Below are 26,356 nucleotides of genomic sequence, written 5' to 3'. Positions count from 1 at the left end.
AGGACGGTAGTGAAGTCGTTAGTGAAGTCGTTAGTGAAATCATTAGTGAAGTCGTTTATGTGTCAGATAGTTTTGTAAATATTTAAGGTTAAGTTGGTGTTATGGTTGTGTTGTAAAATATACGTTACTGGTTTCGTAAAGTGTCAAAACCGCTAAGTGGTGTACGGAGGCGCGCAGTGCCGCTGTACACGACTTAGGGATACTAACTGGAATCAATAAATCTTGTGTTGATGATTCGAACTGTTCGTTCTGCTTTGATGTTCAATGGAACAACTGGTAATGGGATGTTGTCGACTTCACATCTGAACTGACGATTTTATCCACTACCTGAAACTAAAATTCGTGTTGTAATGATTTCTTCTTCTCGTTCTGGTTTTGCATAGACTATCAAACTAGAAACAAATGGATCATTCGATGAAAGTCTGAATGTAACAACAGGAATCTCTTCATTGACATTGACTGTTCCTTCTTTTGGTTCAATCAAAAAAAATTCATCTGAAATAGTAGATGTAATTCGAAAACTGACACTTTTGTTTGTAGTTTTATTTGTAAGAATAAATCGTTTCATGTTTGGTCTGATGGTTGAAATGTAAAGTTTTCTGAAAAACCATACCATCGAACATTCGCAACTGTTTCTGTTGGATACAATCACTTTCATATTGAGAGAAAGTATTCAAAATATTCTATGAGATTCTCACGATTTCGTATTACATGAAACTTACGCCTTTTGTTTCGCAGTTTAGTAAACTCAGAATATTTTCTATTTCATGACTTCTCAAGATATGATTCTATTATTCATGAGATATCTTTATGAAAAACATTTAAAAATAAAATTAAATATGAATATTTCAGATGTTTCTTAATGTAATTTTGGTTAGAATGAATATTTGAAATAATATGAATAAGAAAATGATAAAAATCTTCTTTCATTTCATAATAATCTTTTATTTCAGATTTAGTTTGTATTTCATCTCCAAAATACATAGCTTTGCAGTTAACTGTACTCAAATGAACTATTTTATTTTCAAAAGCATTAGTTGATATTTGATTTGTATAAACTGTTCCATCTGTTGAATATGAATCATCAATATTACAATGAATTACTTCAATAGATGACCCTTCATTTCTAAATAAAACACCACCCGAATTCCCTTTAATTACACAATCTTCGACTGTAAGTTTTGCTGAATTATATGAAGTGATTGTATCTGTTCCTTTATTATTAAGTATGTTACTTTCCTGTAGAAAAGAAGCCCGACTTATTGATTCAAAAACCAATCCATATTCAGTAGAATGTGAATTATTCGAAAAAGTTGAATATGCAATAAATGGTGATGTAGCTCCATTATATATATCGAATGATGAATATCGACATGATAAACATTTAGAAATATTTGTTTTACTAATCTGAATATTTCCATTTGTATGAAAAACTGGTGCATATACAATTTCTTCTTTTCCACATTCTGAAATAGTAGAAAAATTCAGAAAATTCTTAGCTGTATTAGAATTTGTTACATAAACACGAGAGTGGTGACCATAAACATATTGTCCATTGACACTGTTATTTATAGAACAAATTTTATTTTGACAACATTCACCTGAATCATAAAAATAAAGACATGTTCCACCATCATAATTATTATTTGCTAGTTTATTATGCGAAAATGATGACGTTTCAACTAATAATTTATTCGTACTTGAACTTGTAGAAAAAAAGATCGTGTTGTCTGAAAAACCAGCGAAATTATCATCTTCAACATGATACTGGCCGTTTGATGGAATTTTTCCACCGCTTGAATCTGTGGGGCTTCCTTCGAAAAAGTCGCCCCATTCTTGATGGAGAATTTGAAATGTTTACAAATATATTTTTTTCCTCAGATAACCTTAAAATTTTATGATCTTTTAATACAACAATACAACATTCTGACTAGTGGTATTGAAAATTAATAATAAACGAGTGATATAAGTAGAGATAGACCGTTATTCCTTTAACAATCATTGTGTGAAGAAATTTGTTACCAGCGCAATAAAACATAACTGTCACCATGAAGATTTCCTCTCTCCTGATTTATTCAATGAAGAATCTTTAGAAGATTCAACGAAAAAGCTCGGAGATATCTGGTGGCAACTTGCTAATGCATTTAAAGAATGTGATCAACACTTGATTTTCCAGGTAATGAACGAAACTCGTCAAAGAAAGTGTCCAAATGTCAAAGAATTTGGTCCAGGAAACAAAGAATCATGGGATTTCATAAACAAGTTAAATATGAAGTGCTATGAAGTAGTCAGAGGAACAAAAGATGAAAATAACCTCAATAGAATCATATTTTTCAACACTTACTCAGGAAATTCCAGTTTCGAAGCCATGAAGAACGTAACTATTCCTGATGATAAATATGTTGCTTTGTCTGTCAACAACTATGATCCTTATTTCTTCACAATGGACAATGATGAAAAGAGCAATCATAAATTCCCTGGAAAGAGCGGATACGGAAAAGATTATGAAGAAAGCATTTTAGAATCATTCAAAAATCTTACTGCTGCAATGAGAATGAATAATATTGAAGTTGTTATTACTGAGTTTGGATCCAGGAATTTTAATAATCTTGAAGACAGAATGAGATGGTGTGAATTCTATCTTGGATGTGCAAGAGATTTCAACATCAAATGCTTCTGGTGGGATGACGTTGTCATCACATCTTATGCAGTGTTCGACCGCGCAAACAACAAATTCTTTGAAGAAACCGAACCTCTTGTAAATAAAATAATTGAAATGACTAAATGAAAGTAAATATAACTTATCTTTTATTGATTAAAAGTAATATTTTAAAGTATATATCGTAGTATTAATTAAAAGAGTCGCACTAATATAAATAAATTTAAGTAATCAGAAATGAAATATCCTCATCAATTTTTTATCTAGAAATAAATTTAATTGAACATGACGACTTTTGGATGCCATTTAAATTTTAAAAGATAGAAAACTCAATCAAAGAATCATATTCAAAGAATTTAAAAATATTTCATAATACTAATACATCGATAAATAAGATCTAATATATATATATTTTTTTTTGATGTTTGCACATATGGGGTTTTCCGACAAAAAACGCGCAAAAAACGATTATTTTTCATTCAAACTATTACAAAAAATGTTTTATCGTTCATTTATCTAATCTAAACTATAGTACGAATATTTTAAGAATGAATCTTTATAATTTAGAAAGACGTTTCCAATAAAGATTGGGAGCACTTTCATACATTTGTTTAACTAATTGAACATTATTAGTCCTAAGAACATCAATACACGAAATAAGAAGATTACGTGAAATTCCAGATTCTTCAATCATATCGAAGTAGTTAGTGATGCGAAAAATTCCCAAACATATGGGGTTTCTCATATCCCGTCCCCTATCGTTTCCCCAATTCAATTTTTTTTTGGAATTTTATTTTTTTTTCCCGCCCATTTGAATTAAAAATGGACGATTTTCGTTAATGTGATTGAAATATCATAAAATTAATACGTATTTTAGCTAATAATTCTATTTTTATACAATATTCTCTCATTAAATCAACATTTTTTTCTAATTTTAATTTTTAATTTTTAATTTCTTCATAATTTTAGCGATTTATGCTCATTATTAGCAAATAAATAATATATATAATATACTTATTTCATTTTATTCAGATAGGTCTTTGGGATTGGGATACCTTGTCCAAATTCAGAGGAAGTTTGAGAGGTTGGGATGGGGGAGCCCATATTCAATTATCCCAAGTGTACTCCACGAATTTAAAATTATATTATATTATTGATGACATATCTAAATTTATAGATAAAAATTTCAATGCGTACACAATTTTTTTTGAGAAAATTCTTTTTTTTTACTTATTTTCATTCATAAAAGCTCACGTGAACTTAATTAACAACTGAGACATTTCCTATGAAATCATTTAATGCCGTCAAAATAGACATGTCTAAGCTGTTTTGAGTGACTTTCGCTCGATGTCTGATGCAATATCAGACATCGAGCGAAAGTCTCTAATATTGGCAACACATCCATACGATCAATACTATAGCTACGAATTACAAGCCTGTTTGGGCAATTTTTGGCCGAGTTCTGATTTTTCATTAGATCTCGAGCGAAATTCTCTCAAATTGGCTGCCAGTTCATAAGAGTGAAACTCTAGCTACGAATTAGAAGCTTGCTTGAGAGACTCTCGCTCGCGTTGGGATCTGCATCAGAACTCGAACGAAAGCCTCTCAAAGTGGTAAGACCTGCTCATTGTTGAGCAGGAGCTGCGTAGTGTGTTCGAGCAGAGTGAGGCTCTTCTAAGATCTTCCTTGTGATTGGAAGAAATTAGAAGAGTCTCACTCTACTATTTTGTAATTGTATGCCCTGGCCTTTGAGTGACCAGGGCTGCGTAATGTGTTCGAGTAGAGTGAGGCTCTTCTAAGATCTTCCTTGTGATTGGAAGAAATTAGAAGAGTCTCACTCTACTATTTTGTAATTGTATGCCCTGGCCTTTGAGTGACCAGGGCTGCGTAATGTGTTCGAGTAGAGTGAGGCTCTTCTAAGATCTTCCTTGTGATTGGAAGAAATTAGAAGAGTCTCACTCTACTATTTTGTAATTGTATGCCCTGGCCTTTGAGTGACCAGGGCTGCGTAATGAATTCGAGTAGGATTGTACAATAGCTCGGCAAACGCCGAGCAAATTGATATAAACGTACATCCCACAAAAAATGGATTGTCAAAATTTATCCCAAATTTTACAAAACCGCAGCGGTTATGACATCCCAGGGCTAAAAAAATTCGGAAACTCGCATCTCTAGAAGTAGTTGAGAGTTTTATTCTCAATTCGAAGTGGGCATCTAATTGAAGGACAATCATTAAATGAATGCGGTTGAACAGTTTGAATCGATAATGGGAAGTTGATAAACTTAAGATTTAAACAGCTGTTGAATGCGTTTGATTCAATCAAAGTGACACTATCTGAAAGGATACTGATATTCTCTATATTGAAGCAATGATCAAATGAATAACTTTTGATAACAAAACAATTGATAATTATCACTTTTTCAGGGGAATTTCTTACATGATAAACAAGATGAAGTTTTCCTTCATTTTTGATATAAAGAGTATTTTGGATGCATTTGTAATCAGTTGATTCAAAATTGTTTATACTTTCAATGGAATCACATCCTGAAAATGCATTTATAGATATACTAGAAAGAGAATTTGATTGTGAGAAAACAATTGATTTAAGCTGAATGCAATTAATAAATGAATATTCCGAGATCGTCTCAATAGTTGATGGGATGTTAATACTTTCTATAGAAATACAATTTTCAAATGATCTAGGTCCAATAAATGTTGCACCATTTCTGAAGGTAACATTTTGTAATGATGTACATCCTGAAAAACAACTCTCTGGAACATCTTTAATATTTGTAACAAATACTAATTTAATACAGTCTTTAAATACTGAAGATCCTAAAGAATTAAAATTATTTGACATAAAACTAAATGATTTCAAATTTGAACAATTTCTAAATGCATTATTTTCTATAGAAGAAAGTTCGGAATTTAATTGGAAATTTATTTCAGAAATTGATGAGTTCTCAAATGCACTTTCTTTAATTGTTTGTACTGTTGTAGGAATTGTAAGCGATAAGAAATTGTATCCCCAGAATTCATAGATTAATGATTGATCATAATTCATAATTAAAGATTGTTTGTCAATTATAAGATTAGACTCATTCAAATAAGAAATAGAAACATTTGTTATTATATCAAATGCTGTTGAAGAAAATAATGTTTTATGTGTGAATGCCATTTGAACTTTTAAGTTGAAATATGATACAAATGCTAAAGCATCAACTATTATTGAAACATTAGGGAAAATAATTAATTCAAGCTGATCACATATTTCAAAAATTGATTCTCCAATATAATCTAATGGCCCCATAAATGTAGCATTCTTAATATAACTTCCCATGAATGCAAATTCTTCTAACCTTTTAACATTAGGTGGAATAATTACTGAAGTTATACTTGACAAATAAAAGCAATCTATTCCTATTGTTGTGATATAATCTGGTATTATATATTCACCAACAGGTGAACTTAAAAAAGATACAAATTGCTTTTATTCTTTGAATAAACTATGCCATTTTCAATTGTCAAAAATTGATTTTTCGTATTGAGAGTAAGGGTTTTTATTTTTGTTTCAAAAAATGCCCCTCCATCAATTTTTTCAACATTTTCTGGTATTTCAAATGAAGAAATATTTGTTTGAGAAATAAAAAAATAATCAATTATTTTCAATTTCGAACCTTCTACAAAATTAATAGTTTTTAGTTTGCGACATTCAGAAAATACACTTGGACCAAGTATTTCAACCGATTGAGGGATCGTAATACTTGTAATCAATGAAATTCCGGAAAAAACACTACCTTGAATTTCACGTAGTCCTTCGGGTAAATTGATATAAGAAACATTTATGCACTTTGAAAATGCAGAATTATATATGATTTTTAGTTTATGACATGATGATAGATCAATTGCTGTTAGATTTTTACATTCATAAAAACTTTGGCTTCCAATTGATACCAAATTAGAATTTTCTTCAAAGGTGAATGATCTTAAAGAAAGAAGTTGATAAAAACATTTGTTCTGGATAATTTCGCATTTTACCGAAATTTTAAGGTCTGAATAAGTGTCATTGACTGCAGTAAGGTTTTTCCCATCTGATGTGTAGTATTGTTCTTCAATATTTTTGTAAAGCAAAGCTAAAATGATTGCCATTTTGCATGATCTAATTGGAGTTGAGAGACAATTCAATTTTTTCTGTACAGAATGAATTCATTTTTACATATGTTCACCTCATTAAGCTTATAAGAATAAATGTGGCCGCCGAGCCAGAAATAATTAAATATGACGATACATTACAGACAATCTGAATTCAGAACAATAAGGTTTTTTGAACTATAAGAAATTTTGTAAATATATAACAAATCATAAGAAAATCAATTGTTTAAAAAAAATCGGAACCGAAATTCAAGAATCTTGTTATCGCTCATAAAAACTAGATCTTAATGTTGTGACTAAATACTTATAAGTTTGATTTTAAAAAAATGAAGAAGTAAAAAAGTTTTTAGACTAAAAAGTTTCTATCATCACTATCCTCATTTGCACTTTTGTGTTTCCTGACAACTACAACTACCACAACAATGATTGCAACAACTACAACAGCTCCAATAATAGATCCAATGATAACCCACTTCATTTTACCAGATAACAAACCTTCCTTGTTTGATTTATCATTTGAATTATCATCTTGACTATTGTTTCCGTTAGAAGTTGAAGATGACTCCGAATTAGAAATTATTTGAGTTGGTTTTTCACTTTCCGCAGTTTGTGATTGCGATTCTGGTGTTGGATTTTGAGGTTTTGGATCAGGTGTTGGAGTTTTCGGATCAGGTGTTGGTAATTCAGGTGTTGGAGTCTTTGGTGTTGGTGTTGGAGTCTTTGGTGTTGGTGTTGGAGTCTTTGGTGTTGGTGTTGGAGTCTTTGGTGTTGGTGTAGGAGTCTTTGGTGTTGGTGTAGGAGGATTTGGATCTGGTACATCTACAAGTTGTTTCGTATAGTTGAGGAATGGATCGTTTCTGAAGTACATTTCTGATAATTTGACTGATCTGCAGAATCTTTCTGGATCTGGACACCAATACATTCGTGGCATTGACCATTCACTTGATATATATAAAGGATCAGATGTAACTTTTCCAACATTTGACTTTGTGCAAGTGACTGTTTTTTTTCCTCCAAAAGTATCTGTTGGAACTTCGATCGTAAAACTCTCATATCCGTTGCACTTGTAAGTACCACATTGTTTACTGCCTTGGAGACTTGTTAAAAGTGTTGCTTGACCTTTTGGACAAACGGAATTAGGATAAATTAGTGGCATAAAATCGTAAACAGCGTCTTGACCTGTTTTAGAATAAGATTTTGGATTATAGAAACTCTTTGCGTTACAATATTTCTGAAGATCTGAATTTGAATTTGGACATGAAGGAGCATTATAAGCATTTGTTGGTCCATAGTACTTGAAATTGAATCCTGTATATCCAATAGGATAATTATTGCTTGCATCGTAGTTATAATAAGCCGGAAATACATTTTGTGGAGGTCCAGTAGCGAAATCTTTAATATATTGGTCATTGATTGATTCAGGATGTCCCCATACAAGTGGCTGTCCCATTCTCCAATTGACTTTGTAATTTCCTGTATCTTGCAAAATTGCTAAAGTAGCATCAGTCAATCTATTGAAAGGTCCTGCTTTTGTTTGTATAGTAACACCTGTCATGAGGTCTGTCATGTATGTTCTTCCTTCTACATGGCTACGTCTTGTTCCTTTTCCGCCGCCGTCCTCGATTTCGATACCTGAAGGACAATTTCCATCATCTCCATAGAATGTCTCGACTCCAAACTGCTTCTTCGCAAAAATATGAGCGTAAGGCGTTACTAAAAAAGTAAATCTCTTGCCAGACTTTGTAAAACTGCAAGTAATTTGCTCATGAGGTTTATTTGTTCCATAAGGATGGTAATAGTTAAAGTTTACATAGGAAATACCAAGAGCATGGAAAATTTCATGAACACAAACGTAGAAAAACTGACAGTTAGTACTATTTTCGTTTTGTGGTGCAGTAGGTAATGATCTTCCATTCAAGAAAACAGCTCCAACAATTGGTCTGTAGTATGTTGGTTCTTGAGTATTAGATCCTGCAGTCGCCAATGGGTTTTTATTGCCATATGGTCTAACTAGAATACCCATATATAAATCTGCATTCGAAACAGAATATGGAAGATTATATTTCATATAAGAAAAATAATCTCTAACGGTAATAGATTTTGTCAAAGGTATTACTTTAAGAAGCTTCTGTAAATAGATTCTTACATTCTCCATTGTCTGTTTTGCAGCTTGGGCCTTTTGAGTCGTTAAAACATCATCTTGTGTGCAAGTATAAGTCACACCGTTATAAGTTACAGAAGCACCATTTTGATAACAAGTTTTCCCATTATTTATCGTTCCATCCATATATCTGTAATCAAAATGAATTCGAATGTTTTCCCAACTTTCTTCCCTAAGAGTACGTTTATGGTATACTTCGGAATAGTATATTGGTAAGCTAGCCATGTTTTCATCATATGTGCAATTATGTATGAAATGATTGATCAAAAACAACAACAACATTTTTTATTGTTTAAACGATCAGAAATCTCTCAAAATTTTAAGACAAGTTATTGCTTCATTATTCTATATCCATACATTTAAAATTGAATATATATTCAAAAAGAATAGAATGAAACCAATATTCTTGTGAAAACTCATTGAAATTTGAATAAAAACTAATAGAAATTGAATCACTGAGTAAAGCTATTGAGATTTTGTAATTCTATTCATATCTTACGAAATACGAAACAAAAATATTTACATTTTTTAAAAAAAATCGGTATAATCTTATTGTCACTTATTTTGTGTAAATATGGCATTTATCACTAGTATACTATACATGGAATGTTGGAAGCAAAAAATGCTTCTATTTAAATAATTTTGAATACTTGAGATACAGGTAATATTAGTGCAAGGACTAACTTTTATGCCAGCAAAATATAGAGAAGGATACCTTATGGAAACTTCAATTATTAGATTTGAAGGGCAATCAATGAATCGATCAAGACTATCAAAATTTCCATCACCACAATAAACGATCTTTTTCAATTTATAGTTCTTCTCAAAACAATTTAACGATTGAATTGAAATTAGTGATGATGGCAATTCTAGATATTCTAATTCGTGGCAATATCTCAAAAAATGAGTTCCAACAGATGTAAGCTTGGAACCTCTTTCAAAAGTAATATTTTTGGCGATTCTAAAAAAGTCAATAAAATCTCCAAATGTTCGTATTGAGTTTGGGAATACTAAATTTGTTAGTGAGTCACAAACTGTTAAAGCTGCATTATCTAGTTGAACTAATGAATGCGGAAGAATTAATTCTGTTATTTGATTGCAATTTCGAATAGAAAAGTGGCTTAATGATATTAATGAATAGCCATTTAGAGATGAAGGGATGTCTACAGTTCCAGAAATAGATGTTTTTTCTACAAATCCATTTCCATTTACTGAAGATCCATCTCCAAGAGTTGCTGTTCTTGTAGCATCATTTAAAATGGTATATACAAACCTATTTTGATAAATAGGCATTAAATTTGACTAGATTTATCCCTAAAAGATGGAAACAAAAAAATGTCGAAAAGTGACATTTATATAGGAAAATGATGGAAAGATTATGCAACTTTAGACATTTTCTATAAAATAAATTAATCTCATCTTCTTGAAACTTTGTCATCATCATTCTCATTGATGATGCTTCGATTTCTTTTATTATAAAGTCTAGAATTGAAAGACAATATGTCATTGAAGCCTTAAACTTTTGAATACTTCATTTTTTGCCAAAGCGTTCAAACTGAAAATTATTTCGGGATTTTCAGTGTATCTCATTCCGAATCTTTAAAAATCAGCAAAGATGATGATCACTATTCGCTTTCCTTCCAATATCCTTGTTCATCGCCCTATGTTTGTTCAGCGTATGAAATAACTTTAAAAAAGGAATATACTTTTTAGAAGTTTGGGGTGCCCAAGGTGGTACATCCACATCTGATTCGAAATGTACTGCAAAAGGTACTCTCCATTGAGGACATCATCACTATCCTCATTTGCACTTTTGTATATCCTGAAAATTACAACTACAACAACAATGATTGATCAAAAACAGCAACATTTTTTATTGTTTATCATTAAGCCAAAACTAAAAGCTTGATCTCCTATTATTTCTAGACCTTCTGGCAAAACAAAATCAGAATTTGAAATGTTGCACTCATAAAATGCATAATTTCCTTTCTCTTTAACTGTTGAATGAATATGGATTTCTTTTAATGATTCACACGCAAAGAAAAAAATCACTTGGGATTACTTGAAGAGTTGGTGGAAGACGAACTTTTTCTAAATTTATGCACCTAAAAAATGTTTCATTTCCCAATTTTTTCATTGCATCTGGGAAATATATTGTTTTGATCTTTTAAAAATCGTTAAAAACTGCCCTGGCGAATTCAATTTGATAATTCTGAAGATTTACCTTTTCTAGTGATGGACAATTAGAAAAACAACGACCTTCGACTATTACCTTACTTTATAAAGTAATTGATGAAAGGCCGTTGCATCCTTCAAAACCACTGTATCCTATTGAACGAATTTCTTTGGAAAAGTGAATGATTGTAAAAATTGCAGCCCCTGAAGCAGTTTTTTCCAATCCTTAGTAATGAATTCGGAAACTCAATGTTAATGATTCCGGGATTTCGGAATGCATAATCTGATATATTTATTAATCCTTCAGATAAATACACATCTGTAAGATTGCCGCAATTATCAAATGCATTTTCTCCAACAGAAGAGCATCTTTGAATTGAAATAATGGTTAGTGTATAATTATTTTCATATTTATACCTAGGAATATCTCCTGTTATTGTCAATGCGTTAGATTACATTTAAAATTGAATATATATTCAAAAAGAATAGAATGAAACCAATATTCTTGTGAAAACTCATTGAAATTTGAATAAAAACTAATAGAAATTGAATTGAAATGCATTTATAACACTTTGTAATTATATAATTGCTAATTTGAGAACTAAAATTTTAAAAATACTAAGAAATACATATTTTATTTTGAGGATGTTTTATTGTCGTCTGGAAAAGTGACAAAATTATCATTGTCTAAAAAAAGAGATTTTACAAGCATGTTTTGGTACCTAAATAAAGGAGAACATCAATGATATCTATGTATATCGTCTGCAAACACACATTATATATGGAGTAGCTCTTTATCTGGCTAAAAATTCTATAATCCGAAAATTCGCATTGTCGTCTAGAACCGCCAGACGACAATAATAATATCCCTTTTATTTTTCTCTATTCTGAAATTATGAATATAATAAACAGAGAGAAGTTATTAATGAGATCTTTGAAACTCCAGAGATCTGCATTTATTGCGGTGATATCAATAGTAAACTCGCATTTCATATACTGTAGTGGAATAGAAGTAAAATCTATTTGCTTATTAGAAAATGTTACAATTCCCGATCCTGTTGAATCTTCTTTATCGCAATAAGAAGATATTACAGTTATTCCAGCCGATGATCGAGTGGCTCTAAAAGTTTTATCGGCCTGGTTTCCACTGAAAACACAGTGATAAACTTCAACTTCTAAATTTGTTGAACTGATCATCGCAGTATATTTTATCTGATCATTCTTCCCATTATCAATGAAGTTACAGAAACTTATATTTAGTATACTATTAGATTCTTCTGATTTGGAAATATAACTAAAGATCTCAGCTTGGTGTTCACTTATATTAAAAAATATTGAATTTTTATCAGGCTGTCAGATTTTATATTATCAATATCGAATGCAGGTTTAAAAGAAGCAATACAATTAGAGATATTTGAATATGCTATTTCTAGCTTTCCGATGTCTGGATTTATAGTAAAATAAGTATCTTTGTTTCCGCAAAGATTGATCGAGGAAAAGTTCAAAGAATTCAACTTATTTTCTTGATTTTTGACAACCGATCGAAAAGCATTCGATGAATTTTTTGATTGTGACAAAGAATAGCAGGTTTTACTTTGGATTAACTCATTTCCTTTATAATAAACAGAGCTCCCTTCATATATTGATGAGCAATTAAGAAAAATTGTTTCATGAATTTTTGTTATTTCATTGCTCTCAGTATCTTTAATAGATACAGCTCCATAAGGAGAGAAATTTAGGAAAAGACAAAGATCGATATAATTTTGTGATGATAAAGGCTGTATTTTTTAAATATTAATAATGGATATCTTCGATTTAAATTCAAATTCCTAGTATAATGAGAGTAGGACATTTTAAATAAGGTTCATGCTTCAATAAATTGAAGGCAAATTATTGCCATGTAAATAGAAGTGCCACTTGAAATAAACAAATAAAAGTGCCAGATTACCCCTATCGTTATGGGACAGCTCAATATTATGGATAGGAATTTTGAGGAAAACATTTCATAAACAATGTCGGTGTTTTTAAATACTAAACTATGTAACTCTAAAACGAGAATTCTGACAATCGGAAATTTAAATATTGTAATTTTTGAAAGATCTTTGGATATGGTAATAACATTTGAGGATAATGCTTATTTTTTAGTAATGAAGAATTTTATGAAGAAAATAAAAGAAATTGATAAATTTGAATGTTCTGAAGTGAGAATCAAACCAGTTCAAGGTTTTACTCTCTCTACAACCGAAATTATTGTAATAGTATCTATTGTAGTTAACATCATTAATAAAATTACATTTTCAACTTTCAAATTTGTGATTCAAAATACAACTTTCTTTGAAAAGTATATGTATTAAATTATCCAACTAAGCCAGCAATTCGCTGTTCTAGTAAAGACTGTGAAATTATTTTACGCAAATGCAATGATGAGCTGAGAAACTGAAGCTTAATAGTACAATCCTATCAAAATTATTGAACTTTATTTTATTATTTGAAAAATTAATGGTGTTTTCAAATTGTAAAACTGTTGTAAAATTGAATAATTACGATCGCGTTAACCAAAAATATTTTATGCAATCTATTGAATAACAAATCACAAGTCATTTTACATAAACCGATTTTATGCTTGTTCGAAATTGTGAGTGTATTCAGAAAAAGCCAAATCAATTTGAGAAGGATTCTCTTTTTACTGATACAAAATTAATCAATTTCACATTTCCTTCAAAATGCACAAAAGTGGAACAATCAGCGTTTAATCCATGTAATTCATTGATCAAAGTTATTATTCCAGCTTCTTTAACATCAATTGATGTTCAAGCTTTCATAGGAGCACCAAATATTATATTAATACAAATTGATACAAATAACAAAATTTACAGAGTTGAAAACCAAGCAACATTATTGGCAAGAAACAATAGTCAAATAATATATGCATATCCAAAATCAACATCATTTTCAATATCATCATCCATTGCTCAATTTGGATTAACTATTTTCCAATCATGTGATCAATTGAAAACGATCACTGTTGATACAAATAATCAAAATTATAAAACAGAATGTGGTATTATCTATAACAAAGATTATACAAGAGCAATATCTTGTATAGGTGGTATTACATCAGCCACTGTTAAATCAACATGTACAATTATTGGTGATTATTGTTTCTTTCAATGTACAGAATGCACTGGACTCGATCGTTTTCAGTGTTGTGCCTGAGCGAAATTCAATCTTAGTTAGATCTGTCATGTCTTTGAATGCGGGTGCTCGGATAGTAGAAACTGTTTCTGGAATGATGTATGATGAACTCTTCTTAAGACACATGATTAAAACAATTTTGTCGAGATCGTAAAGAATTTGCTGATCATCAAGAGATAATTTTGCATCACTCGGGAAAGAGATATTTACATTTGTTGGGAAACACGAACCTCCAAGATTTGTTATTGTCGAAGGTAATACAACTTCTTTCAGATTTGGACAATCGGAAAACGCATAATCTCCAATTGATGTGATGTTCTCTGGTATTATAATTTTCGTAATTTTTGCATTACTGAAACAATTATTTGGAATGTATGTCATTCCAGCACCTAATGTTATTTCTCCTAAATAAACGCAGCCAGCAAATACTCCATTATATATTTCTGTAACTGTATCTGGAATTTTTAGTGTTTTCAAATTTGTAAATGCAAAAGCCCATCCTTCAATTGTTTTCAAATTTGATGGAAATGTTATACTTTCAATCACTGAATAAATGAATGCACAAAATCCGATCCTTGTTACTTTTTCTGGTATTTCAAATGATGTGCCATGATTTGCAGGATATTTGACCAACATAGTCTTCTCTTTGTTATATAAGACACCATCCATAACAGAAAATGATGGATTTGATGGATTACATGTGATTGTTTTTAAAGTTCTTGAATTTTCAAAAGAGTTTGCTGCAAAATAATTAACATTTTTTGGCAAAAATATTGTTTCGATAATAGATCCTTGCATTGAATATTCTTTAATTCTTGTCAACATGGAATTATCAGTTATTGTAACTGTTTTAAGATTATTATTGAAATTAAAACAACGATTTTTCATTTCTTTGATATTATTTGGGATGTTTATTGTTCGTAGATCACAATATCCAAAGCAATTACGTGAAATAATATCTAAATTTGTTGGAAGTATTACATTTGATAAAGTACTACATTCATAAAATGCTTTGATTCCAATATTTGTTAAAAAGTTGCAGTTCGAAAGGTCAACAGATGATAGTTTTTTTGCATTGTGTAAATGCACAATCGTTGATTGTTTTAAGTTTAGATCCTTCTGGAAACGTAATAGATGATAAAGTGTTTCGACTTCCTTGAAACGCATATTCCGCACAAACTTCCTCTTGTGAAACACCATATATAACTTCACAATCAACTTTAAGAACAAAGTTGGTTGCATCAATAACAGATAAAAGAATTTTGTCTCCATTTCCATATGTTTCATTGACAACCAAATTTTTATTTTAATTTTTTTATTTCTTTTCAATTTTTAACCGTATTGTTTTTGTTTATACAAAAATTTTAAAGTGGTTGATTCTTGTTGATAAGTGTTGAACAATGTTTTCTAGTGGAATCAAATATGATCATTCCATGTTCTCACAAATTTAAAGCTAACTTTTCTAAATTTGGAAATTTAAATTCAACCAACTTACATAATTTAATAAACCCAAAGAGAATCAATTTTAAATGCATGAGAATAATTTGTTTATTATGTAATACAAACAAAAATAAAATGAAAAATAAAAATTATGAAAATCTACCATAGGCCAAGTAAATAAGGAGATGAGATGAGGAGAGATGCTTCTGCTTGAAGATTGTTCTTCATCTGTTTCTTAATAATTCCGGCAACATCATTGTTTGTCTGCATGATGTCACTGCATGTGTTCGATTGCATGTGATATGCGTTTGCACCACAGAATGTACTAGATGGATAATCGAATGTGACTACAACTGATGTAGAAGTGTCGAAAGAATTCGAGAAAGATGAGAAATCTTTGTCTCCGCAGTAATAAACAACTATAAGCGATGTGTTGAAGAATGAAGAAAATCCGATGAATGTTGTGTTGGTGTTCAGTTTCATCGTTCTTCCAATTCCTGATCCTCTGAATGAATAGTTTCCGAAGAATGTAACCATCTTTGGGATGTTATTCACTAACTTGCAATTATCGAATGAGTAGTCTCCAATATAAGTTACAGAAGAAGGAATCGAGAATGATAGTGCAACACAATTCCTGAATGCATATGATGATATATTGTATATATTCATATTTATGTTTGTAACCTTCAGAGATGTACATCCATCAAAAATACCTTCTGGAAGTGTGTAATAAACATCTTCATTCGATGATAGAACCTTTCTTGCCGATAACACTGATGATACTGATGCTTTCGAGAATGTTTCATTAGACTTCATTTTTGTTATGTTAATCGTCTCAAGATTTGTGCAATTTGTGAATGCATATGATGATACGCAAACATCGCATTCGAGAATGAAAGAATGTATTTTCTTGTTTGCAAATGCGTAATCATCTATGTACGATATCGTAGTACCAGTTCCGATATTGAAGAATTCGAGAGGGAATGTGTCAAATGCTTTCGATCCAATGCAAACAATACTCATGTTTGACGGAATATTAACTGTTTTAATTGAAGGTGCAGATCCAAATAGCAAATAAGTTATGTTGACGAATGAATCAGGTATTGTGTAGTTTGTCAATGAAGTACAACCATAGAATGCATCCGTTCCGATTGAAGACAACGAACATCCTTTCACGAAAGAAATATTTACGAGTTGAGTGCATCCGTAGAATGACTTGGATCCAATTGATATTCGATAGCTTAGTGCATCCATAGAAAGAATTGTCAGCAATACTCGTGATTGATGATGTCGCTATGAAATCAATATATGATAGAAAGGTGCATCCATAGAAGCAATTAGATCCGATAGATGTGCAAGTAGATGAAACAATGAAATATGATAATAATGTGCATCCTGAGAAAGCAGATTATCCAATAGAGATTGTGCCAAGGACAGAAATGGAACTAAGTTTGGTGCAACCATTGAAAGCATTACTTGATATTGTCATAGGTGAGTCCATTTCGAACTTAGCAATCTGACTATTAATGAATGCACTATCATCGATGAAGGATACTGTTGTCCCTGATCCAAAATTAATAGACGCTAGTGGAAATGATGAAAATGCTTTCGATGCAATTTTCTTGATTGTTAAATTACTTTTAATGTTGACTGTCGTGATATATTTTGAACCTCCGAAACAAGATGAATTTATTTCATCATATGAGTCAGGTATTGTATAATTTAAGAGAGAAGAGCATCCAGAGAATGCAGTTGAGCTCAGAGATCTCATGTGAGAGTTTGACTCGAATGTTATATTCGATAGTGATACACAGTTCGAGAATGCACCATCACCGATAGTTGTGCAGTTTGCTGGAATGATAATAGTTGAAAGTTTCACGCAATTAGAGAATATGTTTGATCCAAAAACTGTTAAAGCACAATACTTTCCGAATGTGAAAGTTGTTAGTGAAGAACAATCTGCAAATATCGAGTCTGCATTCAAGTTTGCAAGTGCGTAATCAGGGAATGTAATAACAGACAGGAGTGTGCATCCTGCAAAAGCATTCTGCTCAACAGTCTGGAGTGATGTTGGGAGATCAACTCTCACAAGAGCAGTACATGAGTAGAATGTGCCATCTTCTATTGTTTGGAGCTGGCATCCATCTTCGAATGTCAAATTCTGAAGTTTTGTACATCCGTAAAATGCATTTGATCCAATGACTAATATGTAATTGAAAACAAGCGCATATGTCTTTCCTCCAGGACAACATACTAATCTTTGCTTGTCAATTGTGTAAACAATTCCTTCATAGCTCATATAATTCTGGTTTGCAGTTTCTACATTTATGTCAGTTAGACTTGAGCAATATGAGAAAGCAGATGCATCAAATGTAGTTACAGAAGCAGGAATTGTTATATTTTTCAATGATGTGCATGATCTAAACACACCACCACCTAATGTAGTTAAAGCAGATCCACTTGTAAATGTGACGGATGCCAAATTCGTACAATATGCAAGGCAATTTGCTCCAAGATATGAAATTGTTGATGGAAATGTGATAGATAGCATTCCACAACCATAAAATGATAAAGTTTCTATATAATATAACTTAGATCCTTCTGCAATGGAAAAGTTTGTCAAGGCAGAATCTCCATAGAATGATCTTTCTCCCAATGTCAAAACATTCTTAGATATTTGAAGATTCTTCAATTTTGAGCAGCTTATAAATGCTTGTGATTGTAATGTTGATAATGGACAATCTGGATCAAATGTAACTGTAACTATTGGACTCGATGAAAAAACTAGTCCACCTAATGTTGCAAAATTAGAACCTAAATGAATTTCAACAATCTGACAAGAATTAAAACAATATGCTTGTAACTCTTTAGGACCATTACCATTAATTGTAACATAATTTATTGATGATAAATAAAAGCAATATGAGTATATTGTTGTAACTGTCGATGGTATACTAATATTTGTAAATTTTGTTCCATAAAATGCACTGCCTCCTAAAGATAATAAACCTTCATTTAGTGTTACATTTTGAAGAGTTGTGCATTGATAAAAACAATAATCACCAACAGCAGTGCACTCGGATCTCAATGTCGCACTTGTTATTCCACCGATGCACGCAATTGCCTTTGTGTAGGCTTTGTCATATACAATTCCTCCATCAGCAGAGAATTTTGTATTTGATGAATTAACATCAATTGAAGTTAATTGAGTGCATGATTGGAATAATGTTAAACCAAAGTCTGTGATTGATGCAGGAATAGTAATCTCTGTTGTTGATGGAGGAATGTAGATAAAGTTTGTACCGCTCTTTAGCATCAATGTTGCTGGCGCAATAACTGTATAAACTGGATTATCATGATCAATTTCAATTGTTTGGATATTTACTGCTCCAGTAAATGCTTGAGTATCAATACTTGTTAAAGATGCAGGAATATAAACATATTTTAAGTTATTAACAATATTAAATATTGAAGAACTTATTGTTGTACAATTTGGGGAAAATGTGAAACTCGAAAAACCACATCTATAAAAGGCACTGCTTCCGATAGATTTCAATGCACTTCCTGTTTCAAAATCTAATGTTTTCAATGAATAATCATATGAAAAACAGCTTGATCCAATTGATGTAATATCTTTTGTAATAAATATGTAAGAAAGAGATGTTGCATAAGACCATGATGTTAATGTAGTTAAATGAGATCCTGATTCAATATAAATCTTAGAAAAAGAAGAATCGTAAATGAAACCTCCATTAATTGTTGTAATATTTTTTGAAATATATAGAGTTGAAATTTTTCTACAACCTTGGAATGCTTGTTCTCCAATAATTGTAGTTTCTGATGAAAATGTAAATGCTGTTTTCTTTGGAGGGCATCTAATTAACTTTCCCTTTCCTTTTGTGTAAAGTGCTCCATAACTATCAAGTTCCAGGTAGCTACTCCCTGATGTGAGATAAATATTTGCTAAATTAAAACAATATCTCGTATCTCCTCCTGTTATTGTTTGTAATGTTGATGGTAAATATAAATCAGTCAATGAAGCAAAATTATAGAATGCACTTGATGAAAGTGCAGTGCATCCTTCGCCTAAATAAATCACTGTTACTGTAGTCATATCACAATTTTGAGTAACTGTTGAAGCTGATAATGTTCCGCTTCCTGTTATATAAAGGGTAGTCTGTTGTGTTGTGAATGAGAAGCTTATAGAAAGAGAAAAAAGATAAGAAAGCATGGTAATAATTTAATTTCAATTCATAGAAAATTTTGAGAGTAAACTTTTAAAAATTTATGAGAAGGTTAAAATCAATTGTTGACAACAAATTTATGAGTTGAAGTATCGATTAAAAAATTTAATTTGCATTGAAAAATTTGACAAATTAGTGTTTTTCTGAGAGATTTTTTCATATTAAAATAAGATTACAAAAAAGAATTTTATTTTGCTATTCCTAATCATTTTTGTAGAATTCAAATTTGAGAAATGTTATCGGGAATTGAATTTCTAAGGTTTATCTAACCACATTAAGAGAGCTTTGTTCTAATGTTGACTTGTTTAAATATTATAGTCGATATTAATTGACAATTAAATGAAATATTTATGTTCTTCAACCTTAATTGCATTTGATTTAAGTAAATCTGATCTATTGATGATAAACTTTGTATAATAATGCATCATAATATTGAACTATTAATATTATACTAATATCTAGTGGTTTTTAATAGATCCAACATAATTTTTAAGTGAAGTAAAAATTGATATCATCTGATCGTAAAAGGTACTTTGCAAAGAGTACAAAGATTTAAAGTTATACTTATAACATGATGATTAGTGTGAAAAAGACTTTATTTAAATAAATCTATAAAACACTTTTTAAAAAAAGAGTAAAACTAAATACATACAAAAAAAAATAAAAAAACATATATAAATAAGTTATGGTTCAACTAAGTAAGTGAACATCTTTCCACCCTTGACATCTATTTCACCTCTTTCCTTTATATCGAACTGCTGACCGTAAATGAGTTCGTAGACAGGTCTAGAGATGTGTACTTTCATTGGAACACCGTGATGTTCCATTTCGTGTGCGATGTTGATTGCAGGACCCAAAATTTCGAATGTTGGTTTCTCTGTTCCGATGACACCAGCAACGATCGGACCTCCTGTGTTTACACCAACTCTTATTCTCAGTGACTCGTTCTCTCTCTCGTCGATCTCGAGGAGTTTCTTGATGACTTGGCATCCGAAGTCAACGACCTCTTTCGCGTGTACTGCAGGCTGATTCACCTCGTCGAAGATGCCTCCTGCAGCCATGTAGCAGTCTCCGATGCATTTGATTTTAGTCATTGTCTTGTGTGAATTAGTGATCGCGTCGTATTCCTTGAACATGATGTTCAGCATTCTCATGACGTACTGTGCATCGTGAGAGCCGCACCATGGTGTGAACTCTACGACATCCAAGAAAAGAACTGTGGCTGATTGTACTGAGAAAGAAATGTTCTTTTCGCCAGCTTGAACTCGTGAAACTAACATCGGTGGTAAAATACTCGCTAACATAGCATCTGACTTCTTCTTTTCATCAGCAATTAACTTCTCATGCATTACATTCATTGTCTGGTTAGTTCCGGAGTAGAATCTCTTTCCACTGATCGATGTTGTTGTGAATTCAAAGTAAACTGGAGTTCCGTCACTTTTTGTGTAAACAAGATTTGTATCTTGAGTAAAAACTTTCTCAAGATTGTCGGATTTGAATCTTTGTTCCGTGAAGAACTCGTGGATGTTCTTTCCTTCCATTTGGTGCTTCGTAAGATCGAACATTTGCTCAAATGCTGCATTAACAGTTACAATCTTTCCTGTTTCGTCTTCGCAGACAATTATAACGTCATCCAATCTGTTGACAACTTCATTGGAGAACCAAACATGTTTGTTCGAGTTGTCGTCGTTGGAATAATTATAATTTCCGGAAATTAAGTCCATAACTCTTTGATTGCTAATAATAGATGCTGGAGGACATCTTAAGAACAATTTGAGTGTGAACTTTAATAATTTGTCTTCATTTTTGGCAACAAAAATTACGATCAATGAAATTAGAAAAGTGACAACCATGAAAATGATGGAATACAAAATTTGATCCATTTGCTGGACATCTACTTCGGATCTGATCATTGGAACTATTTCTTTGCCTGTTGGAGCAAAGAATGCTTGGTATAATTCAACAGGACCGACCTGGAAAAGCTGCTGTAAAGCAATATCTCGTGGATCTGGGTAAATTGGTGTTTCTGAGATCATTTGAGCATAATATTTCTTAATCAAAGATGTACTAATATACAATTGCTGACCAGCTGTCATGCAATGGACTGATTCCATCACAGTCTTCGGTGGAGCAATTTCATCTTTGCATTTAAGTTGTTCAGAAGCTCTTGACATGGCTCTCTCCATCATTGGGAATGGGAGTTCTCTCTTATCTTCACCTCCAAGTCTGATTTTCTGGAAATAATTAACAAGATATGGTGTTGTCTCGTTAATTAATGAGATTTTGTGTTCGATACCAATCAATGATGGTTCGAATTCTGGTGAACACTTTCCAAGACCGATCTTGAAGAGTCTTGCGATAATTGCGAAGAGATAAACAGCAGCACCATATAAATAGTTGATGTGGTGTGATGTATAGACTAAGTTCTCACTAGATTGCTGGAAACTATTGATAGAAAGGTAGTATCCAGTGCAACTTAAACCGATAATCAACAAAAAGCAAATTAAGTTAGAAACTTCGATAGAAGACTTTGAACTACCATCGCTTACTGAGCTAAAGAGCTTAATAATACTTTCTTCTTGGCGAGATAACTCTGAATCTGTGTTATCTGAGCCATCTTTGCCTTCTTTCGTCTTGCTGAGTGACATTGAGATACTGCTGATGACAGTCTTCGGTAATGTTGTCAATGTGTGTAAAATTTCATATCTGTTGTGACGAATCTTTCTGACTTGTGATATGAAAATAATCGGATATATGATTAAATTCAACACAATTATTGCGATCAAAACATAAGTGAAAATCTTTTGATATTTTGCGTTTTCGTCCTTGAGATAAGTTAGTATGGGTTAGTTGGGTATGGAGGCACTGCGCACCTACTTACCCATTATATGTGAATTTGACACTTTACGAAACCGTTAACGTATATTTTACAACACAAACGCAAAAACTAACTTAACCTTAAATATTTACAAAGCCGCCAACCACTTCACCTCACTAACGTTTTCACAAACGACTTCACTAATGAAAAAAATAAACGTTCTCATAAATTTTCTTCTATATCTTCATTGTCAATGTTAACTCTATTGTAGTCATACTTGAAGTCATAAAGTTTCTCAAGTTTTGAAATGCATAGTCTTGTTAAATTACCTTCATCATCATAAGTTTTTATAAAACTACCATGACAATCTTTATACACAGTCAATGTATAATCTACTGGTCTAGGATGAAGTGTAAAGAACATGTTATACTCAGGAAGGAAGAATAAATGTTTAAATGTATGTTTGTTATATTTTTCGATTTGTATGAGTTGCTTTTGTTCTGTCATTTATATAAAAATAAAATAAAAAATAAAATAAAAAATAAACTTAAAAATTAATGATATCACCACTCCCACACGTATGAAAACATAGCACAAAAATAAATTTAGGTGAAGTGGTGAGATCTCACCTCTTTTTTCACCTGTTTTTTCACCCTGTTGAATTCATTGCTTTATAACTCTCTTCCTTTCTCCAACTCTTCTAACTTCTTCTTAAGTTCAGCAATGTTGTCCTCATGAAGTTTAATCTTTCTCAAAATTCCTTCTTTATCTAATGGTTGCTTTATCTTTCTAAACTGAACTCTACCATCCTTCATAGTATGAATGTAAAAACCTTCTGGAATAGTTCCTGATTTAATGTATTCTACCAAAAACTTTTGTTTCATTGCTTCAGTGACTTTATTTGTCATTTCAATCAAATAAAAATTTTAATATTAAATAAAAAATAACGTTATTTTTTCAGTAAGGAAACGCAGGAGTTTTACGATTTATTTGAGGAGTAGGTTCTGGTTTAAATGTTGGAGTCGGTTTAGGAGTTGACTTTTGAACAGGAGTTTGTACTTCCATAGGTTCAGGAGTCATTGAAGGTTTTGTTTGTGAAGGCGTTGGTTTTGGCGAAGGTGTTGGAGTTTGTTTAACTTCAGCTACTTCAGTATTATTTACAACATTTGCTTTATTTCTTTTCAACATCATAACTGCTCCTGCTGTAGCTAGCAAACCTAGTGGGAGACCATATCTTATATAAGGACTTGACCAAATGCTATTTTTGACAGGAGCTGGTGGAACACCTAACCTTGGTGAGACTGCTCTTTGCCATTGTGCAGCTCGTAAGAAATATTCAATAGGTGCTCCATAATCGTTTGGTAAAGTTTGTTTCATAGATGGTGAAGGTTCACGAGAGCTTGATGAAGAACTCATTTATAAGCTTTAAAAATAAACGTTCATCCTTTATTCCTCACTGTCGTCCGTAGCTAAGTTATAGTCATCTAATCTTATTATGGGGATGCCATTAGCACGCACCTGAATGGCAAAGCAACAATCCCTCATAAATCCAATAAGTGGCTTTGGTACATTTTCAGTTGCTAGTTCAATAGGTCCTTTAACAGACAATTTGTATGTTATTGGAGCAGTAGATGTTTGACCTTGCTGGAAGCAAAAGTCCACTTCTGTTGGAAAACCACATAAGAAATGTGTGTTGTCATAGCTATCCCATTTATGTTCCACACTACCATCATCCACCAATGACCTCATAACATCTTCATTAAATCCTATCATATCATTGTTTGTATTGCAGGCGTTCGCAACCATTTCATAAAATACAGGTCCATATGATTTTTCAGGTTCTGCAGGCATATTTCCATAAGCTCCCATGGAAAGCTGAAGATATTTAAACTTAGGGTTCTCAAAATTAACATAATAGTTGTCTTTCTTTCTAAATAGTGCCCAAATACTTTTAACATTAATAGGCGTATAAGCTGCTGTAAATGTTGCACTTGAACTATCTGTATTCTTTGAGAATGAACCGTCCATAGGAATCCAATCCATAACTTTAACAGGAAAACATAAAGCCTCGTTTGTATAATGTTCTACAAGTTCTGTATAAATGTTAGGGTCTAAAGAGAATGACTTTGGATGAATGAAACATTCATTAAAATCCATCTTTGTTCGAAATAGTTGCTGGGTTACAGTTGTAATAGTAACTGTTCCACTAGCTTCTACTGCCTTCGTTATCATAGTGAATGGTTCATTCCATGGAACAAATTTATTTGTCGGTGGATTTGAATCTGAAGCAAATGCAACTTTAAGAGTTGGATTGAAAGCAATGATATCATTTACAGATATAGATGTGCATTGTAAGGCGTCGCTACTGAACTTTACTTTAAGCTGAATGTTTCCTGCAAAAGCTGGAATAAATCGAATAGCTTCTAATGGAAGGAATCTTCTAACAGGAATTCTTAAACGAAGCTTAAAATCAAATGATTTTCCTGCTGTAATTGGACCACTAACAATTTGTCCTGTTCTGCATGTTCCCGAATGACTCCATACATCTTCATGTCGAGTCTTTGAGAAAACATCTACTTTCTTTATTTGTTCGGTAGTTTGTGAGTTTGAAGTTATATATGCTTCTTCTCTTGCGTTGTCTTGAGAATATACGATACGACCATTTGCAAGGATTTGATATCCAGCAACTGCATAGAAAGCGTCATCGAAACCAATCCAAAATCCTGGTGGGTTTGTTTTATTGGAACCTGAACCAATTTCTTTATCTACAATAAATTGACCTTCCATTTTATACGTAATGAATGTATTGTAAAGGTCCAACATATTTTCACCAGGAGGTGAGAGATTGAATGTTACCCATGTGTTATCTTTAGCAGTTCCAGGTTGTGATGGAATCTTTGCGTCAGAATATTTTCTATTAGTGTCACCAATTTGAACTGCATTGTCTATGATATCGAAATATGAGCGAATCTGATGAATATGCTCTGCTGGAGTAAATTCGTTTAGCTGTTCGTTCTGCATGTATTTACTTCAGATAAAAATATCTATTTACTTCATTATTCTCACTCTTCTTCTTGGCATTCGTGGTGGAAGTTGTTTCTTGACATTTTCAATGAACTGTACATTCTCTTTTGTCTCAACTTCTTTCACTGGCGGGTCAGGGTTCTTTGACTCGGTTTGTTTTTCAATGAAATTCACGAACTTTGCAATAAGCTCTTGGTTCGTTATTGAAAGTACATCTGGCTTCTTTTCTTCTTGTTCTTTTTGGTGGCTCAGTTTGAACAGAAGGTTTTACATGGGCTTCGTGGACTTCACCCTTGCCATGCACCTTAATGTTGTCGCTTTCTGCATTCGCTAATGGAACCTTTCTTTTTCTTACGTATATTTTACCATCTTTACTCTGACTTACGTAATAGAAAGGATGTTGTATTCCTCTTGCGTCATTTAATATAATAGACTCTCGCTCTGATTTTGACAAGCTCATTTTACATCGGTTAAAGTTTTAATTTTG

The 26,356-nt window shown here is 31.9% G+C and overlaps 10 protein-coding genes and 1 pseudogene across 11 annotated transcripts, besides 2 other annotated features; 1 reads left to right on the top strand and 10 right to left on the bottom strand.

Moving 5' to 3' along the window:
- Positions 1-208: part of a mobile genetic element that runs on past the window's edge.
- A 1,695-nt stretch (positions 209-1,903) lies between these two features.
- On the top strand, positions 1,904-2,815 carry TVAGG3_0716110 (polysaccharide catabolic process; the record flags this gene model as incomplete). Its single annotated transcript, XM_001316654.2, has 1 exon — positions 2,180-2,788. The coding sequence occupies one exon, from the start codon at positions 2,180-2,182 to the stop codon at positions 2,786-2,788; it is 609 nt and encodes a 202-aa protein (XP_001316689.1).
- A 1,992-nt stretch (positions 2,816-4,807) lies between these two features.
- Positions 4,808-6,167, bottom strand: TVAGG3_0716100 (surface antigen family; the record flags this gene model as incomplete). The annotated part of the gene is made up of 1 exon (XM_001316655.1): positions 4,831-5,724. The coding sequence occupies one exon, from the start codon at positions 5,722-5,724 to the stop codon at positions 4,831-4,833; it is 894 nt and encodes a 297-aa protein (XP_001316690.1).
- Positions 6,168-7,158: 991 nt separating this feature from the next.
- On the bottom strand, positions 7,159-9,302 carry TVAGG3_0716090 (regulation of choline O-acetyltransferase protein; the record flags this gene model as incomplete). Its single annotated transcript, XM_001316656.2, has 1 exon — positions 7,159-9,198. One exon carries the CDS (start codon positions 9,196-9,198, stop codon positions 7,159-7,161), a length of 2,040 nt encoding a protein of 679 aa, XP_001316691.1.
- A 4,978-nt stretch (positions 9,303-14,280) lies between these two features.
- Positions 14,281-15,510, bottom strand: TVAGG3_0716080 (regulation of response to stimulus; the record flags this gene model as incomplete). The annotated part of the gene is made up of 1 exon (XM_001316657.1): positions 14,281-15,510. The coding sequence occupies one exon, from the start codon at positions 15,508-15,510 to the stop codon at positions 14,281-14,283; it is 1,230 nt and encodes a 409-aa protein (XP_001316692.1).
- Positions 15,511-15,942: 432 nt separating this feature from the next.
- Positions 15,943-17,037, bottom strand: TVAGG3_0716070 (leucine-rich repeats (6 copies)-containing protein; the record flags this gene model as incomplete). The annotated part of the gene is made up of 1 exon (XM_001316658.1): positions 15,943-17,037. The coding sequence occupies one exon, from the start codon at positions 17,035-17,037 to the stop codon at positions 15,943-15,945; it is 1,095 nt and encodes a 364-aa protein (XP_001316693.1).
- Positions 17,038-17,191: 154 nt separating this feature from the next.
- Positions 17,192-20,014, bottom strand: TVAGG3_0716060 (leucine-rich repeats (6 copies)-containing protein; the record flags this gene model as incomplete). The annotated part of the gene is made up of 1 exon (XM_001316659.1): positions 17,192-20,014. The coding sequence occupies one exon, from the start codon at positions 20,012-20,014 to the stop codon at positions 17,192-17,194; it is 2,823 nt and encodes a 940-aa protein (XP_001316694.1).
- A 687-nt stretch (positions 20,015-20,701) lies between these two features.
- TVAGG3_0716050 (guanylate cyclase protein) lies at positions 20,702-22,752 on the bottom strand (the record flags this gene model as incomplete). Its single annotated transcript, XM_001316660.2, has 1 exon — positions 20,711-22,675. One exon carries the CDS (start codon positions 22,673-22,675, stop codon positions 20,711-20,713), a length of 1,965 nt encoding a protein of 654 aa, XP_001316695.1.
- Positions 22,753-22,860: 108 nt separating this feature from the next.
- Positions 22,861-26,356: part of a mobile genetic element that runs on past the window's edge.
- On the bottom strand, positions 23,517-23,753 carry TVAGG3_0716040 (uncharacterized protein; the record flags this gene model as incomplete). The annotated part of the gene is made up of 1 exon (XM_001287553.2): positions 23,517-23,753. The coding sequence occupies one exon, from the start codon at positions 23,751-23,753 to the stop codon at positions 23,517-23,519; it is 237 nt and encodes a 78-aa protein (XP_001287554.2).
- Positions 23,803-24,261, bottom strand: TVAGG3_0716030 (repellent protein 1 family; the record flags this gene model as incomplete). Its single annotated transcript, XM_001287552.2, has 1 exon — positions 23,803-24,261. One exon carries the CDS (start codon positions 24,259-24,261, stop codon positions 23,803-23,805), a length of 459 nt encoding a protein of 152 aa, XP_001287553.2.
- Positions 24,292-25,632, bottom strand: TVAGG3_0716020 (uncharacterized protein; the record flags this gene model as incomplete). Its single annotated transcript, XM_051243951.1, has 1 exon — positions 24,292-25,632. The coding sequence occupies one exon, from the start codon at positions 25,630-25,632 to the stop codon at positions 24,292-24,294; it is 1,341 nt and encodes a 446-aa protein (XP_051090538.1).
- Positions 25,894-26,329, bottom strand: TVAGG3_0716010 (annotated as a pseudogene). The gene has a single exon. A coding segment is annotated over exon 1 (436 nt).

This window comes from Trichomonas vaginalis, chromosome III, assembly GCF_026262505.1.
Source record: "Trichomonas vaginalis G3 chromosome III, whole genome shotgun sequence".
NCBI classification, from domain to species: Eukaryota; Parabasalia; order Trichomonadida; family Trichomonadidae; genus Trichomonas; species Trichomonas vaginalis.
Note: the sequence above shows the minus strand (reverse complement) of the source record. Positions and strands in the feature narration are given on the sequence as shown.